The sequence below is a fragment of the Triturus cristatus genome, chromosome 6 (assembly GCF_964204655.1).
Source record: "Triturus cristatus chromosome 6, aTriCri1.1, whole genome shotgun sequence".
Lineage (NCBI taxonomy): Eukaryota > Metazoa > Chordata > Amphibia > Caudata > Salamandridae > Triturus > Triturus cristatus.
The window spans coordinates 1,350,754,797-1,350,774,373 of NC_140589.1; the positions used below are offsets into that span (position 1 = coordinate 1,350,754,797).

General features: G+C 40.0%; 1 protein-coding gene across 1 annotated transcript in view; it reads right to left on the reverse strand.

Annotated features, from left to right (window-relative positions):
• LOC146821407 (uncharacterized) overlaps positions 1-19,577 on the reverse strand; it is a 1,203,178-nt gene that overhangs the window by 1,130,075 nt on the left and 53,526 nt on the right. Inside the window, exons 10-13 of the mRNA XM_085609844.1 lie at positions 19,159-19,287; positions 16,194-16,322; positions 5,355-5,483; positions 2,385-2,513 (exon numbers count right to left, since the gene is read on the reverse strand). Coding sequence (XP_085465970.1) covers positions 2,385-2,513; positions 5,355-5,483; positions 16,194-16,322; positions 19,159-19,287 — 516 coding nt within the window. The remainder of the gene's footprint in view (positions 1-2,384; positions 2,514-5,354; positions 5,484-16,193; positions 16,323-19,158; positions 19,288-19,577) is intronic.

A 19,577-nucleotide genomic window follows, 5' to 3' on the forward strand; every position in this document is an offset into this window, starting at 1 on the left:
ATACAAATGAATTGGAGGAAGATGCACAGTAACAACTTTGTAATTATGTACAAACATGTGCATTCTCTTTCCCATAACTACGAGGAGAGCTAAACTCACACCTTATTGAACAACTTGTAAATGGTGCAATGATTATAGGAAGGTGCTGACAGCGCCCCCGTCTTCAAAGAGCACAAAAGCAAAATGGCAAAATCACAGGGAGACTGTTCTTTCCTATGAAGAAAATGCAATATATATGTGAAAAATCTCCAATTTCCCATTTGTTCCTGGAAACAGACCAGCTCATTGGATTCTACAGATTATTCGGTCAGATTTGTCTCAAGGAACTGACATTAGATGTACAGAGGCCATCACAACAGTGCTCTTAGCAAATATATTTACCTGAAGATTAAGGAACACATTTCATAATAGTAAATCTTTTTTCTGAATATTGTTTTGAGGTCGAATTACCCACACATACATACTGACAAATCAAAATTGATATTGCGCTTGAGTTTAAAATTGTGATGCACTTTCAAATCAAAGGCAAATGATGGATTAGACTATTTTAATTTCTGTATTTTTACTTGGTATTTTTTAAGCAGTTTGATTAATCTAGCATATTAAACAAAAGAACCAAAATCAGAGTTCTAAGGCTCGTAAAGTAGACCCTACTGAAGTCTGATTGAAGCCTGCCATAACAATACCTACATGAAATGGGTAAATATAATCCTGTCAATACATCCTTCGAGAAAGATTTACTCTGGGAAAATCAAAGTCGTATCCTTCTCCTAATCTCGAGTTCATAGTATGAACGTATGATCTTAATTATTGTTTTTATTAAATTAAAAGTGTTCAAATTTAGATGAGAAAGTACACATACCATCAACACTGCGGAGAAAAACGACTTAGTTGCCAATGATATATATATGATCATTTGTCTGTCCCTCCAGTAACACGCGATGAGTTGTTTAACGAGTAACATTTCTTTTACAGGCCCTGATTATATGGTATGCCTCCTTCCTAAGGACTTATTAGTAAATCAAATATGCTAATGAGATGTAAGCCTATTTTACTATGTTTTAGGGAGTGAGCACAAACACTTTAGCACTAGTTAGCCTTTGAAAAGTGCAAAGAGTCCTAAAGCCAAGTAAAGTGAGTTCAGTGAAATAAGAGGGGTGAAGGTAAAACGTTTGATGGTCACCCTAGAGAGAGGACCAAGTCCACGAAGGCAATATTCCATCATTGCGCTCTACAAAGCCTTAAATATGAAATTTGAGGAAAGAACTGTATTAGTGATGCAGGAGGGAATTGTGTAATATATATATAATGTTTATATTAGCTGGATAGAGGACCAGAATAGGTAATTTCAGATTGGTGTCAAACCAGTCATGGATTCACTGAGATACAAAGCCATGGAATGAGTTTCCAGTATTCCAGTCATCCACCATTTTCCATTTTCGTTGAAGTCCCCTTTGTATTTTGTCTCTTTGGCTCGGTTAAAAAAGAAATGTTTTATTTATCAAGTTTTTCCAGGTACACATTAAAAAAAAGAATTGCAGAGTAACATTCACATCATATGGCAGTGTTACAACAAATAAATTGCAGCTGTGTCAACACACCTGAGTGTCTGGATGTAGTGAGCATGAGTCCATGTGAGTCCATGTCAGTGCATTGACAGGATGATCAAATTTGCCTATAAGAGAGGCTCTATTCAGGCTCAGTTACTTTCTGCCAAAACCATCTCTCCAGGAGGACATCCATTGTCGCAATCCCCCATATCCTGAATATAGGCAGGCCCCCAGACTGCCCCAGACCCACTCGCCCAGTTCCATGCCCATCCATAGTAGTACCCTTAACATCTCTCTTTACGGTTGGCTGTTTGGGAATGCTCCCACTTCCCTACTCATAGGTGACTGGGTCTCCCTTTCTGGCGATGCCAGATTCAATGCCCCGTTCTGCATTTGGTTCAGTTTGAATATTGCCATAGCAATGATTTTTGGTTGGTAAAGTAGTGAAAGAAACATATCCCTACACACATTTTTCCTAGACCATTTGCTACATCTATCCCTAATTTCAGGGTATCCTCATATTTGTTTATGAGAAGTAGACTAAGGTTTTGTGTTTGTAAAGGGACACATTGAGGTAAATGTTTTTCCTAATTTCTTCTGAAGCGTGGTTTCTATATTAATTTAATACTTCAGAAGAAGCTGCTCTATGGAATCCATACCTGACGTGCCACTTTTTCAATGTCTTTCAAATGCAAACATGATATATCACAGAAGTAAATTGTGAAAATATAGCAACAGGCTTTATTTGTTGTATATGAAACCTGCCACATTGATCGATGCAGTTGAATTAAAAACACAATGCAAGAAAGGACAAGAAGATGAAGTAAGCTTTACCTGCTCTGTGACTGTTGGGGTGAAACGTTCAGTAGGTTTGGATTCAGGTTTTAACTCTTTGGCACTGGTGACATATGGTTGTTTCTGTAATTCCGGTTCATTGATTTTCTCAGTGACTGAGGGATATTCCTAAATTAAACATAAAAAACATTTTCACATATGCAGTCAAAATAATGTCTGCTAAATTTCACTTGAACCAAAATGAACATATATCAATTCTCCCACAGCATGGGAACTATAATTCATCAGATTTCAATTAACAGAACAAATAGATCATAGATTAAACAAGAATGAGTATTGCATGAAGGTGCTCTGCCGTACAACACAACCAATCATTGTGAAGGAGCATTAAAATGATCTCCCATTTCTTCGCTGATCTGGTTCACAAAGTTGTTACGAGCATTAGTCAGACTTAGAAATAGATCATATTTTGAATCATTCACCAAAAATGCATAGATTAACAAAGGAATGAGTTGTGTCTTTTTTATGCATATGTATACAGAGTGCATATGTTCAGAAAGTTTGTGCAGCAGAGTGGGGAAAGTATATATAGAATTTCAAAAGATATCAGGGAAAATACAAATGAATTGGAGGAAGATGCACAGTAACAACTTTGTAATTATGTACAAACATATGCATTCTCTTTCCCACAACTACGAGGAGAGCTAAACTCACACCTTATTGAACAACTTGTAAATGGTGCAATGATTATAGGAAGGTGCTGACAGCACCCCCGTCTTCAAAGAGCACAAAAGCAAAATGCGAAAACCACAGGGAGACTGTTCTTTCCTATGAAGAAAATGCAATATATATGTGAAGAGTCTCCAATTTCCCATTTGTTTCTGGAAACAGACCAGCTCATTGGATTCTACAGATTATTCGGTCAGCTTTGTCTCAAGGAACTGACATTAGATGTACAGAGGCCATCACAACAGTGCTCTTAGTAAATATTTTTTCCTGAAGATTAAGGAACACATTTCATAATAGTAAATCTTTTTTCTGAATATTGTTTTGAGGTAGAATTACCCACTCATACATACTGACAAATCAAAATTGAAATTGTGCTTGAGTTTAAAATTGTGATGCACTTTCAAATCAAAGGCAAATGATGGATTAGACTATTTTAATTTCTATATTTTTACTTGGTATTTGTTTAAGCAGTGTGATTAATCTAGCATATTAAACAAAAGAACCAAAATCAGAGCACTAAGGCTCGTAAAGTAGACCCTATTGAAGTCTGATTGAAGCCTGCCATAACAATACCTACATGAGATGGGTAAATATAATCCTGTCAATACATCCTTCGAGAAAGATTTACTATGGGAAAATCAAAGTCGTATACTTCTCCTAATCTCGAGTTCATAGTATGAACGTATGATCTTAATTATTGTTTTTATTAAATTAAAAGTGTTCAAATTTAGATGAGATAGTACACATACCATCAGTACTGTGGAGAAAAACGACATAGTTGCCAATGACACATATATATGATCATTTTTCTGTCCCTCCAGTAACACGTGATGAGTTCTTTAACGAGTAACATTTCATTTACAGGCCCTGGTTATATGGTATGCCTCCTTCCTAAGGACTCATTAGTAAATCAAATATGCTAATGAGATATAAGCCTATTTATCCATGTTTTAGGGAGTGAGCACAAACACTTTAGCACTAGTTAGCCTTTGAAAAGTGCACAGAGTCCTAAAGCCAAGTAAAGTGAGTTCAGTGAAATAAGAGGGGTGAAGGTAAAACGTTTGACGGTCACCCTAGAGAGAGGACCAAGTCCAAGAAGGCAATATTCCATCATTGCGCTCTACAAAGCCTAAAATATGAAATTTGAGGAAAGAACTGTACTAGTGATGCAGGAGGGAATTGTGTAATATATATAATGTTTATATTAGCTGGATAGACGACCAGAATAGGTATTTTCATATTGGTGTCAAATCAGTCATGGATTCACTGAGATACAAAGCCATGGAATGAGTTTCCAGTATTCCAGTCATCCACCATTTTCCATTTTCGTTGAAGTCCCCTTTGTATTTTGTCTCTTTGGCTCAGTTAAAAAAAAATGGTTTATTTATCAAGTTTTTCCAGGTACAGATTAAAAAAAAGAATTGCAGAGTAACATTCACATCATATGGCAGTGTTGCAACAAATAAATTGCAGCTGTGTCAACACACCTGAGTGTCTGGATGTAGTGAGCATGAGTCCGGTTGAGTCCATGTGAGTCCATGTCAGTGCATTGACAGGATGATCAAATTTGCCTATAAGAGAGGCTCTATTCAGGCTCAGTTACTTTCTGCCAAAACCATCTCTCCAGGAGGACATCCATTGTTGCAATCCACCATATCCTGAATATAGGCAGGACCGCAGACTGCCCCAGACCCACTTGCCCAGTTCCATGCCCATCCATAGTAGTACCCCTAACATCTCTCTTTACGGTTGGCTGTTTGGGAATGCCCCCACTTCCCTACTCATAGGTGACTGGGTCTCCCTTTCTGGCGATGCCAGATTCAATGCCCCGTTCTGCATTTGGTTCAGTTTGAATATTGCCATAGCAATGATTTTTGGTTGGTAAAGTAGTGAAAGAAACATATCCCTACACACATTTTTCCTAGACCATTTGCTACATCTATCCCTAATTTCAGGGTATCCTCATATTTGTTTATGAGAAGTAGACTAAGGTTTTCTGTTTGTAAAGGGACACATTGAGGTAAATGTTTTTCCTAATTTCTTCTGAAGCCTGGTTTCTATATTAATTTAATACTTCAGAAGAAGCTGCTCTATGGAATCCATACCTGACGTGCCACTTTTTCAATGTCTTTCAAATGCAAACATGATATATCACAGAAGTAAATTGTGAAAATATAGCAACAGGCTTTATTTGTTGTATATGAAACCTGGCACATTGATCGATACAGTTGTATTAAAAACACAATGCAAGAAAGGACAAGAAGATGAAGTAAGCTTTACCTGCTCTGTGACTGTTGGGGTGAATGGTTCAGTAGGTTTGGATTCAGGTTTTAACTCTTTGGCACCGGTGACATATGGTTGTTTCTGTAATTCCGGTTCATTGATTTTCTCAGTGACTGAGGGATATTTCTAAATTAAACATAAAAAACATGTTCACATATGCAGTCAAAAAAATGTCTACTAAATTGCACTTGAACCAAAATGAACATATATCAATTCTCCCACAGCATGGGAACTATAAGTCCTCAGATTTCAATTAACAGAACAAATAGATCAAAGATTAAACAAGAATGAGTATTGCATGAAGGTGCTCTGCCGTACAACACAACCAATGATTGTGAAGGAGCATTAACCCCTTCAGTGCCCGCCCCTTTCCCCGCCCTGTGCCGGCCGTTGTATTAGCGGGCGGGGTTTATGACGAGCTGGTCTCGTCATGGGCACAGCGCAACCGCGGCCCATGACGAGACCAGCTCGTCATGGGCATTGAAGAGGTTAAAATGATCTCCCATTTCTTCGCTGATCTGGTTCACAAAGTTGTTACGAGCATTAGTCAGACTTAGAAATAGATCATATTTTGAACCATTCACCAAAAATGCATAGATTAACAAAGGAATGAGTTGTGTCTTTTTTATGCATATGTATACAGAGTGCATATGCTCAGAAAGTTTGTGCAGCAGAGTGGGGAAAGTATATATAGAATTTCAAAAGATATCAGGGAAAATACAAATAAATTGGAGGAAGATGCACAGTAACAACTTTGTTATTATTTACAAACATACGCATTCTCTTTCCCACAACTACGAGGAGAGCTAAACTCACACCTTATTGAACAACTTGTAAATGGTGCAGTGCTTATAGGAAGTTGCTGACAGCGCCCCCGTCTTCAAAAGGCACGAAAGCAAAATGCCAAAATCACAGGGAGACTGTTCTTTCCTTTGAAGAAAATGCAATATATATGTGAAAAGTCTCCAATTTCCCATTTGTTCCTGGAAACAGACCAGCTCATTGGATTCTACAGATTATTCGGTCTGCTTTGTCTCCAGGAACTGACATTAGATGTACAGAGGACATCACAACAGTGCTCTTAGCAAATATATTTTCCTGAAGATTAAGGAACACATTTCATAATAGTAAATCTTTTTTCTGAATATTGTTTTGAGGTAGAATTACCCACACATACATACTAACAAATCAAAATTGAAATTGCGCTTGAGTTTAAAATTGTGATGCACTTTCAAATCAAAGGCCAATGGTGGATTAGAATAGAAGAATACAGAATACATTTTTATTGTTTAGTTAATAAAAACCATAACAATATAACATTTATTAACAGTGCATAATACCAATAAAATCAGTTAAAAAGTATTATAAAACAAGTGCTTTATCATTAAGTTTTAAGCCGTTTCCTTGTACGAATAGTCGATATATCAGTGAATTTAGGCTGTTACCTGAAATTAGTTCTGAAGTGCCATCGTGCTAATAACTTAATGTTAAAACATACACGTTTGCAATTTGATTATGGGTAATGTAAATTATGTGCAAAAAAAAAATTTAAGTTTAAAAGCATTTCTGAACAACAGCAGCAGGGTGAACGAACGCGTACATTGTTTGTTCAATGAGGCTTTCTTGTGGCTGAAAATAAGTCCTTAAGGTCTGATTAAGACGGATCAGTATCTCCTTCATGGTGTGGTGAAACGTTGATGCTTTTTTGGACAGTTACCAAGTTTTTTAGCCGTTTATGTTCAGCAATCGTTAAAAATTTTGCTAGGCGGCAATTTAACTGAGTATTTTCTGAATTAAAACATGCTAGTACCGCTTGTCTCCTTGTTCGGATACCTATAGTGTTAAATACGTTTTTTAGGAGTTTCTGCCGGTCTTGGGCCATATTTTTGCATAGGCAGATTAAGTGTAAAATGTCACCTTGCTTGGCTTTGCACAGGCTACAGGAGTCTTGACCTATCCGCCGTTGCCATGGCGGAAGATGTTGGGCACAAGGCAGAACTCCCAGTCTGAACCTCATAAAGCTCAGTTTTGCTGCTTTAGAGTACCCCTGATTGAAATATGACTGTGGGGTCAGAGACTTATATGTGTTCAGAGTCATCCAGGCATGGGCTCTTTTAGAGAAGGTTGCCTTGTCTTCAATCAATGACGCTTGTTTAATGACCTTCCAGGCTAGTTTTTTAAAAGCGTAGTATCCAATTTGGGCGTCCCAGAGTTCCTGTAGTTTAGTGTATTCCAGGGCTGCCTGGAGATAAGCTCTTGCTTGGGACGTGTCTCTGTTTTGCAGTTCTTGCCACAGCAAATTGTTGAGCATGTGGGACCGAGAGCTTTTGATCTTAAACCAACAGATGATGTATGCTCCTTGTCTGGCAAGATCTTGTCGCAAAAGCCCGAACTCCAACCTAACCTGGGCTGGAGAGGTGTAGTTCGGAAGACAAAACATTTGTTTGTAGGCTTGAACCTGAAGGTTGTCTAATTGCTTAGCGTCTCTGCCCCGCATTGCTTCACTGCCATATGCAGTTGTGGGAAGAAGTTTCGCCTGGGCTACCCTTAGTAAGGGGGTCAGGAGCGGCCCCGTAAGTTTGTGCGCAAGATTTTTCAGAGTTATGGCCATTAGCAAGCCCTTTCTTTTTTCCTCCTTCATCTGGGATTTAAACAGGCCTCCTTTATCGATTATTACTCCTAAGTATCTATATTCGTCTGCCGCATCAATTTTTTTATTACCGAAGAACCAATTCCTCTGGCGTGTCATTTTGTTTTTTTGGATTGTCATCGTCCGTGTTTTTTGCAGGTTTATCTTTAGATTATTTTCTACAGCGTAGTTCTGCATTACCGTCAGGAGGTTCTGTAGACCGACGTGCGTGTGACTAAGCAAGACTACGTCGTCTGCGTACATAAGGTTGGACAGTATAGTCCCACCTAACCGCGGGGAATGAGAGTTACAGGCGTTAAGTACTTTTGGCAGATCAGCCAGATATAGATTAAACAGGGTTGGTGCTAGCACACAACCCTGTTTCAGGCCTTTTGAGGTGTAAATTTTCTTGGAGATGTGACTACCAGCGCCTAGTTTCACCTGCACCCAGGTATTTGTGTGTAAAAGTTTCAGCATGTTTACCGTAGGTGCTGGTGCACCCCATTGCTCCAGTTTCCTCCACAGTCTGACTCTGTCCACGCTGTCGAATGCAGCACTAAAATCAATGTAGCACAGGTGTAATGGTTGCTTGGAGGTTTTGGCTGCGTCGATTATTAGAGATATTGTAAGGATATTGGTGGTGGTGCTTGTTGATTTACGGAACCCAGTCTGATTCCACGGTATAATAGAACTAGCCTCTGCCCAGTTTGTTAGTTCTTCAAGTATTGTGCCTGAAAAGTATTTTGCCTCATTGTCAATCAGAGCTATTAGACGATAATTATTGGGATCAGCCTTGTCCCCTTTTTTATGGATTGGTGCTATGATTGACCCTTTCCAAAGTTCTGGTATTTTTTCCAGTTTCCTGATGTCCGTGAATAAAGATTGAAAAATAACCACCCAGGCGTCAGGGTTGGCTTTGTAAAGTGCCGGAGGAATGCCATTCGGGCCTGGTGCTCCTTCTCTTCTTCCTTTTGCGATTTGTTTCCTTATTGTTTCCAGGGGATGATGGCTAGCGACACCTGATTGGCTGTTTTCGTTGTCTCCGAGATCTAGGTTACTTGGGTAGGTTGAGGTCTGGCTGATATGTGCTTGTGGCAAAAAAGAGCTTATTTGATAATTGCCAGGTGTTTCAGCAGGGACGTTAAAATGGCTTGACAGGTAGTTTGTCCATGTTGATTCTGTTATGTTTGACCCAATTCCGGTGTGATATGGACGGATGATTCCGTTAACTGTTTTCCAGAAGCGACTACTATTGTTGCATTTTAAATCATATAGTAATTTTGCCCAGTGGTCATTCTCAGAATCTCTTATGATGTGCCATTTGAGTTTCTTCAATTTTGCCCTTTGCTCTTTTAGGTTTATTCGAAGAAAAGTGTTCCACGGTGAATATTTTAAATTGCGCAGGGCTGCATTAATTGTTTTTTTAAGAGACTTTATCTCTAGTCTGGTTTTTTTCGAAATGTTGAACTTATTACGTGTGGACTGTAGCTCCCGATTATTGTTGTTGTTTATTGCTAATTGACTTGTGAGTGAATCGGTGAATGTTTCCCAGGTTTCTATTTGATTGCCTTGACTTTCAGCTAGTTTATTAAAAAGTTGAATTGCAGCATCTGCTTTGGTAGCTGTATTTGTTGTTGTGCAATTAATCCTCCGTAGGTTAGAGGTATAAAAACTCTCCAGGGTTGCTTCTGGCATGATTGTTTTTGAGGCTATACAGGTTATATAAAATTCTTGTGGGCGATGATCACTGTCTCCTTTTTCCCCCATTCTGAACCCACCGATGTGTTCAAACAGTGCAAGATTTACAAAGGTGTAGTCCAAGATGGAACTGGTTGTTGAGGAGTAATATGAGGCTACAGGTGGAGTGTCCTCTGAGAATCTTCCGTTTAGTGCACGCAGATTTAAGTGTTCCAGGTCATCTAGTAGGTGATTGTTGCACAGGTTCTTGTTCTTCTGCTGTGGTACGTGTTGTTTGGGGATATTATACAGGCCAGTATGCAGCACTACCTCATAACCCTGAGCTGAGCCTATAAGATGTTGGTTAAAATCCCCAGTCAAAATGATCAGAGGGTTCTCTGACGCCATGTATATTTCTGTCACATGTTTCACTAACTCAGTGGCATCTTTTATTTTGCGTTTAGGATGGATATATGAGTTTATCCAGGTCACCTCAGTTTCTTTATCCTCAATGTAAATTGGAGTTTTGACTGTCATAAATGTGTTTGAGTTTAAATCCATCGTTGTTGCTGATGATATACGTGTTGTTGACATGTAAGTGGCCAGCCCCCCAGAGCTGTGGCCAAATCTTCCGGATCTATTTGCCGGTGTGGAAAAGCACGTGTATCCCTCAATTTGTATTGGGGACATGAGCCAAGTTTCCTGCAGAAGTATTATGTCGTGGGCCTTGATGTAATTTAGAAAGTCTGGATCAGTTATTTTTGCTGCTAGGCCGTTTATATTCCATGAACAGACTTTAAGGCCTGTAGATCCAACTTGTTGATCTGGTCAATCCAGCTCTACGTGTCTTTTTATGGTTCGTAAAATTGTTTCCGTTTTTCGAGCCTGATATGTTGGAGCCCGTGGTTGAGATGTTAATTCCTGTTTATGCCTGTAGTCGTCAGTGCTATTTTGGCGAGATCTACCGCGGGCGCCCTTGAGGATACTAGTTGGTGGAATATTATCCACTTGTTGACCTGTGCCATCAGTAATTGTTAGTGGTGCCGGGTATGCTGGGTTTTGAAATGGAAGTATCTCAATGCCCCATTTTTTGAAAACATGTAGTTCAGCCAAAATTAGTTTTGCAGATCCACTAGAGGACCATGTTGTTTTTGTTGCTTCCATAGGTTGAGGGTTGTTGGTGTTTACAAACTCTATGGATGTTAAATCCGTTGATCTTATCGCGGCTAGAGTTGGAATTGCTTTACATAGTTTTAAGATGTTACCGCGATTGAGTATATCCTGAGGGCCCCGAGAAACATATGTTGGTTGAAAAACCAGGACTGTTGGCTCTTGCGTTGGTTCTTGTATTTCTAGAGGCGTTGGGTTTGTTCTGTTTGTTTGATCAATTTGAAACAGGCCGCTGATTATATCTTTGTGCTGTATATCCCTCTTGTTATTTGCAGCCTCAGTCCTATAGTTTCCTGAGGGTAACTCCGGATTTCCTTGTATGGGGTTTGGATGTGTTGTTCCTCCCCGTCTACACTGTAGTTTGTTGTCCGGTTGCCTAAAACTGGAGCATTCATTGACTTGCTCCTGGAGCGTAGACTCAGTTAGCAATGGCACCTGCGATGGCCAGTCAGGCCTAACTACACTTCCTTGGGCGTCCCTTGTTATCTCTTGGTTTTGTGTTGGTTTCCGGTTGTATTGAGTTAGATTGACCGGTATGGGTGCACGTAGAGGACTGCCCTTTTCTATTGGTCGCATGTGTATATTTTGGACTGACCGAGGTGGACTCTTTTGGTCGAAGATCTGTTTTTGTTGTTTATTTGGAATTGTCATCGTTTTGTTTATAGTTTTTGGGTCAATTGGATCACTTTGACTTCTCCCTGCTTCTTGTTGTGAAGTTAGCGTAGTTGTTATTTGGTTTAACTTATCTTTGTTTACGTGTGTGCAGATGCGCAAATTCAAGTTTTGAATACTTTCGGGTTCCGGGGATTGTTTTAAAGTATCCACAGGAGAAAAATCACATGTTGATTGACTACTTGTGGTGTCTGGAGAATTTTCATTTTTAGCGTGACTGTCGTGCGGGTATATAAAGATGGGGTAATAGGAAGACGTGCTTTTGTCTGACTTTTGATTTCGACCTTTCCTTTTTTGCTTGCGGCGCTGTTTGGCATTTAGTTTTAATTCGTCGCTGTTTTTGGGGACACTGGAGGTAGCCTTTACCATTACCTTAGTGGCACTGCCCTGCTGTGGAGTATCTGCCAGACAGTCGGTTACCGATCCCTCCGCGATGATCGGGACCGCCTGCATGTGTTTAGAGTTTGTCGCAGTTGCTTTTGAAGTTACATTTTTAATTTCTGATAGCATGCTGTTAAACATTGAGGGTAAAGTAGATAATTTTTCAACAACCTGATCGCAATTACATTTGAGGTTAGAAGATGTTTGAGCTCTTATGATCAAGTTGTTTAAGTTACCCAGTTTTTCGTCTATGCCGGCAGTGAAGACGGCCAGAGTGTTTAGCAGTGTTAACTGAATCTCCATTTTTTCAGATTGAAATTGCAAGGCATTTACGGCCAGTTGGATTGTATTCAGTAAGGAGTCCCAAGCGCTGATATTTTGTGCCTTTGCCGATTCGGAATCTTTGTCAGTAAAGCTCGTCTGATTTGTACAACTTGAGTTGTTAGAAGAAATTTGGGGGCTGGCCGGCCCTTGATCAGGTGCATCTTCTGGATTTGATTGGTAGACCACCGAATTGTTAGCTTGCCCGTGCTCTTGAGGGTCTAGTTGTAGTATACTTGTGTTAGTCGATGTCGCAGTCGTGGTCGTTGTCATCCTCCTATCCTCAGTCAGGGATGTGTCTGTTGGCCCTAAGCCCTCCAATTCGTTTCTTTGATGTAAGTTTAGGGTGGTGTTTGCTGTTGGGGTTCCACTTGGATTTCCACTTCCCAAGTCATTTCCCATGTTAAGATTGGTATTAACGTCACTGAGATTACCAAAGAATAAACTATTGTTTATACTAGTGTAGCCAGTGATGGTTACTGCACTCTTAGATTCTTCTTTCTCTGCGGTTAAGGACTCTATAGTCTCTGTTGTCTCTGTGTCGTGTTCATTGACAGAGTGTTTTCCGAGACTCATGCCGCCCGTCTTCATTGGTTTTGGTTTTAGGGCTACCACAAATTCTAAAATTTGTTTTGGTGCTTGAGCCACGGGATGAGCGCTTAGAGGCCCCAGAGACCGCCCTTTTTGGCTCGCCCTTGTGCTTGGCATCTCGCGCGTTATCCCTGGGATCTCTGGTGATGTGGAAGCTGTGATGTCCAATTGATCCGTCGTAGTCCCTTCTTGTGGCCCTTCTTGTGGGATAAGACTGGTTAACTGTTGTGTAGTTGACTGACTATCCTGGTATGAGTCTTCTTTGCAGATTTTCCTTAAAACATTGGGTTGCATAGGCAGCATGGGAGATTGCAATCCTGTAAGTGCGGCATTGCTGGAATACAGCGCTGACCCGATGTCTTTTAAAAAGTGAAACTTTGTGTAAATCTTGGGCTGATTAAAACAAATCGCGTTGGTGGTGACGTTAGAAGCGCACTGCTTCTTACCCTTACTGAGCTCTTGCTCTTGCTCTGTTGCTACTGCTTGAACTTGCGGACAGTCTTGCTCTTGATTCCAGCTGATAAGCGCAGACACTGTGCTGGACTGAGCGTGGGTTTGCTTTTTTTTTTCTCTCCCCCGCCTGAGTTTGGACGGCAATGGCGGCATCTCTTCCCTTATCCTTCCTGATCTCATTCTGCTCTCACTTTATTAGGGAATTTATGGCTCCCAGCCGCTGCTGCTGCTGCTCCCCGCTGCTTCCCGCTGCTACTGGATGTCTGAATCTGCTGCTCACTGCTCACTGAGCTGCTCTCTACTGGGTGTTGCCGCAAAACGTTAATGTAAGGGAGCGTGGCTACCGACCACCACAACAGGAGCAACAGGAGCAGGAAGTTTTAAGTAGTTGGGCAACACTATCACTGGGACAGCCACGAGCTCAGGAGGCAGAAATGCAGGCTGGTTATAGAAAGTTTACATGAAGCTGATATGGGACCAAGGGAGCGTGAGGTCTAAAAGCCACTGAGCCTCAGCTAAGACTCTGTCGTGCTAGCATGCAATTTTTCTGCCGCCGTTATCCTCCATTACTCCCCCTGCCGCTGGGAGCTCGCTGGGGCAAGGGTAGCCAGATCTGGAGATGGCACGTTTTCCCCCGGATCTCCCCTGGCCCCCCCTAGGTCCTCAAGTCCTCAGGTCGGGGTTTTTGGTATTGTAGTTATGGATTTTAAAGGTTTTTTTTTTTTTTTTTTTTTTTTTGCGGGATTGCAGTCTCTGAGGCTGAGCTCACCTGGGGCTGTGGAACTGATTGGAAGCAGAGGCTCCGGTTTTGCTGATTGAGGTACTGCTGTTTTCCGCTGTTTTCCGCTGTTTTCGCCGTGATTTCTCCGCGATTTTCGGCGCGATTTTCGGCGCGATTTCTCCGCGATTTCTCCGCGATTTGGTCGGGAGCGGGGGTACAAACTCCCGGCCCCCCAAGGTTCCTGTGTGTCTTTCACGGAGTCACGGTGCCTCCGTAGGCACGGGAGCGAAGACGGCAGCTGCTTCTCCTTCCGCTGTCGCTGCTGCTGCCGAGGCTGCCGAGTCTGCTGACTCTGCTCTCTGCTGACTCTCTGGTGGATTAGACTATTGTAATTTCTATAGTTTTACTTGGTATTTTTTAAGCAGTTTGATATATCTAGCATATTAAACAAAAGAACCGAAATCAGAGCTCTAAGGCTCGTAAAGTAGACCCTATTGAAGTCTGATGGAAGCCTGCCATAACAATACCTGCATCAGATGGGTATATATAATCCTGTCAATACATCCTTCGAGAAAGATTTACTATGGGAACATCAAAGTCATATACTTCTCCTAATCTCGAGTTCATAGTATAAACGTATGATCTTAGTTTTTGTTTTTATAAAATTAAAAGTGTTCAAAGTTAGATGAGAAAGTACACATACCATCAGCACTGCGGAGAAAAACGACATAGTTGCCAATGATATATATATGATCATTTTTCTGTCCCTCCAGTAACACGCGATGAGTTCTTTAACGAGTAACATTTCATTTACAGGCCCTGGTTATATGGTATGCCTCCTTCCTAAGGACTCATTAGTAAATCAAATATGCTAATGAGATGTAAGCCTATTTTACCATGTTTTAGGGAGTGAGAACAAACACTTGAGCACTAGTTAGCCTTTGAAAAGTGCACAGAGTCCTAAAGCCAAGTAAAGTGAGTTCAGTGAAATAAGAGGGGTGAAGGTAAAACGTTTGACGGTCACCCTAGAGAGAGGACCAAGTCGAAGAAGGCAATATTCCATCATTGCGCTCTACAAAGCCTAAAATATGAAATTTGAGGAAAGAACTGTGCTAGGGATGCAGGAGGGAATTGTGTAATATATATAATGTTTATATTAGCTGGATAGATGACCAGAATAGGTATTTTCAGATTGGTGTCAAACCAGTCATGGATTCACTGAGAACAAAGCCATGGAATGAGTTTCCAGTATTCCATTCATCCACCATTTTCCTTTTTCGTTGAAGTCCCCTTTGTATTTTGTCTATTTGGCTCAGTTAAAAACAAAATATTTTATTTATCAAGTTTTTCCAGGTACAAATTAAAAAAAAGAATTGCAGAGTAACATTCACATCATATGGCAGTGTTGCAACAAATAAATTGCAGCTGTGTCAACACACCGGAGTGTCTGGATGTAGTGAGCATGAGTTCATGTGAGTCCATGTCAGTGCATTGACAGGATGATCAAATTTGCCTATAAGAGAGGCTCTATTCAGGCTCAGTTACTTTCTGCCAAAACCATCTCTCCAGGAGGACATCCATTGTTGCAATCCACCATATCCTGAATATAGGCAGGCCCGCAGACTGCCCCAGACCCACTCGCCCAGTTCCATACCCATCCATAGTAGTACCCTTAACATCTCTCTTTACGGTTGGCTGTTTGGGAATGCCCCCACTTCCCTACTCATAGGTGACTGGGTCTCCCTTTCTGGCGATGCCAGATTCAATGCCCCGTTCTGCATTTGGTTCAGTTTGAATATTGCCATAGCATTGATTTTTGGTTGGTAAAGTATTGAAAGAAACATATACTACACACATTTTTCCTAGACCATTTGCTACATCTATCCCTAATTTCAGGGTATCCTCATATTTGTTTATGAGAAGTAGACTAAGGTTTTGTGTTCGTAAAGGGACACATTGAGGAAAATGTTTTTCCTAATTTCTTCTGAAGCCTGGTATCTCTATTCATTTTATAATTCAGAAGAGGCTGCTCTATGGAATCCTTACCTCAGGTGCCACTTTTTCAATGTCTTTCAAATGTAAACATGATATATCACTGATGTAAATTGTGAAAATATAGCAACAGGCTTTATTTGTTGTATATGAAACCTGGCACATTGATCGATGCACTTGTATTAAAATCACAATGCAAGAAAGGACAAGAAGATGAAGTAAGCTTTACCTGCTCTGTGACTGTTGGGGTGAAAGGTTCAGTAGGTTTGGATTCAGGTTTTAACTCTTTGGCACCGGTGACATATGGTTGTTTCTGTAATTCCGGTTCATTGATTTTCTCAGTGACTGAGGGATATTTCTAAATGAAACATAAAAAACATTTTCACATATGCAATCAAAATAATGTCTACTAAATCGCACTTGAACCAAAATGAACATATATCAACTCTCCCACTGCATGGGAACTATAATTACTCAGATTTCAATGAACACAACAAACAGATCATAGATTAAACAGGATGAGTATTGCATGAAGGTGCTCTGCCGTACAACACAACCAATCATAGTGAAGGAGCATTAAAATGATCTCCCATTTCTTCGCTGATCTGGTTCACAAAGTTATTACGAGCATTAGTCAGACTTAGAAATAGATCATATTTTGAACCATTCACCAAAAATGCATAGATTAACAAAGGAATGAGTTGTGTCTTTTTTATGCATATGTATACAGAGTGCATATGCTCTGAAAGTTTGTGCAGCAGAGTGGGGACAGTATATATAGAATTTCAAAAGATATCAGGGAAAATACAAATGAATTGGAGGAAGATGCACAGTAACAACTTTGTAATTATGTACAAACATGTGCATTCTCTTTCCCATAACTACGAGGAGAGCTAAACTCACACCTTATTGAACAACTTGTAAATGGTGCAGTGATTATAGGAAGGTGCTGACAGCGCCCCCGTCTTCAAAGAGCACAAAAGCAAAATGGCAAAATCACAGGGAGACTGTTCTTTCCTATGAAGAAAATGCAATATATATGTGAAAAGTCTCCAATTTCCCATTTGTTCCTGGAAACAGACCAGCTCATTGGATTCTACAGATTATTCGGTCTGCTTTGTCTCAAGGAACTGACATTAGATGTACAGAGGCCATCACAACAGTGCTCTTAGCAAATATATTTACCTGAAGATTAAGGAACACATTTCATAATAGTAAATCTTTTTTCTGAATATTGTTTTGAGGTCGAATTACCCACACATACATACTGACAAATCAAAATTGAAATTGCGCTTGAGTTTAAAATTGTGATGCACTTTCAAATCAAAGGCAAATGATGGATTAGACTATTTTAATTTCTGTATTTTTACTTGGTATTTTTTAAGCAGTTTGATTAATCTAGCATATTAAACAAAAGAACCAAAATCAGAATTCTAAGGCTCGTAAAGTAGACCCTACTGAAGTCTGATTGAAGCCTGCCATAACAATACCTACATGAAATGGGTAAATATAATCCTGTCAATACATCCTTCGAGAAAGATTTACTCTGGGAAAATCAAAGTCGTATCCTTCTCCTAATCTCGAGTTCATAGTATGAACGTATGATCTTAATTATTGTTTTTATAAAATTAAAAGTGTTCAAATTTAGATGAGAAAGTACACATACCATCAACACTGCGGAGAAAAACGACTTAGTTGCCAATGATATATATATGATCATTTGTCTGTCCCTCCAGTAACACGCGATGAGTTGTTTAACGAGTAACATTTCTTTTACAGGCCCTGATTATATGGTATGCCTCCTTCCTAAGGACTTATTAGTAAATCAAATATGCTAATGAGATGTAAGCCTATTTTACCATGTTTTAGGGAGTGAGCACAAACACTTTAGCACTAGTTAGCCTTTGAAAAGTGCACAGAGTCCTAAAGCCAAGTGAAGTGAGTTCAGTGAAATAAGAGGGGTGAAGGTAAAAAGTTTGACGGTCACCCTAGAGTGAGGACCAAGTCCAAGAAGGCAATATTCCATCATTGCGCTCTACAAAGCCTAAAATATGAAATTTGAGGAAAGAACTGTACTAGTGATGCAGGAGGGAATTGTGTAATATATATAATGTTTATATTAGCTGGATAGACGACCAGAATAGGTATTTTCAGATTGGTGTCAAACCAGTCATGGATTCACTGAGATACAAAGCCATGGAATGAGTTTCCGGTATTCCAGTCATCCACCATTTTCCATTTTCGTTGAAGTCCCCTTTGTATTTTGTCTCTTTGGCTCAGTTAAAAAAAAATGTTTTATTTATCAAGTTTTTCCAGGTACACATTAAAAAAAAGAATTGCAGAGTAACATTCACATAATATGGCAGTGTTACAACAAAGAAATTGCAGCTGTGTCAACACACCTGAGTGTCTGGATGTAGTGAGCATGAGTCCGGGTGAGTCCATGTGAGTCCATGTCAGTGCATTGACAGGATGATCAAATTTGCCTATAAGAGAGGCTCTATTCAGGCTCAGTTACTTTCTGCCAAAACCATCTCTCCAGGAGGACATCCATTGTCGCAATCCCCCATATCCTGAATATAGGCAAGCCCCCAGACTGCCCCAGACCCACTTGCCTAGTTCCATGCCCATCCATAGTAGTACCCTTAACATCTCTCTTTACGGTTGGCTGTTTGGGAATGTCCCCACTTCCCTACTCATAGGTGAATGGGTCTCCCTTTCTGGCGATGCCACATTCAATGCCGCGTTCTGCATTTAGTTTAGTTTGAATATTGCCATAGCAATGATTTTTGTTTGGTAAAGTAGTGAAAGAAACATATCCTACACACATTTTTCCTAGACCATTTGCTACATCTATCCCTACTTTCAGGATATCCTCATATTTCTTTATGAGAAGTAGACTAAGGTTTTGTGTTTGTAAAGGGACACATTGAGGAAAATGTTTTTCCTAATTTCTTCTGAAGCCTGGTATCTCTATTAATTTTATAGCTCAGAAGAGGCTGCTCTATGGAATCCATACCTCACATGCCACTTTTTCAATGTCTGTCAAATGTAAACATGATATATCACTGATGTAAATTGTGAAAATATAGCAACAGGCTTTATTTGTTGTATATGAAACCTGGCACATTGATCGATGCACTTGTATTAAAATCACAATGCAAGAAAGGACAAGAAGATGAAGTAAGCTTTACCTGCTCTGTGACTGTTGGGGTGAAAGGTTCAGTAGGTTTGGATTCAGGTTTTAACTCTTTGGCACCGGTGACATATAGTTGTTTCTGTAATTCCGGTTCATTGATTTTCTCAGTGACTGAGGGATATTTCTAAATGAAACATAAAAAACATTTTCACATATGCAGTCAAAATAATGTCTACTAAATTGCACTTGAACCAAAATGAACATATATCAATTCTCCCACTGCATGGGAACTATAATTACTCAGATTTCAATTAACAGAACAATAAGATCACAGATTAAACAAGAATGAGTATTGCATGAAGGTGCTCTGCTGTACAACACAACCAATCATTGTGAAGGAGCATTAAAATGATCTCCCATTTCTTCAGTGATCTGGTTCACAAAGTTATTACGAGCATTAGTCAGACTAAGAAA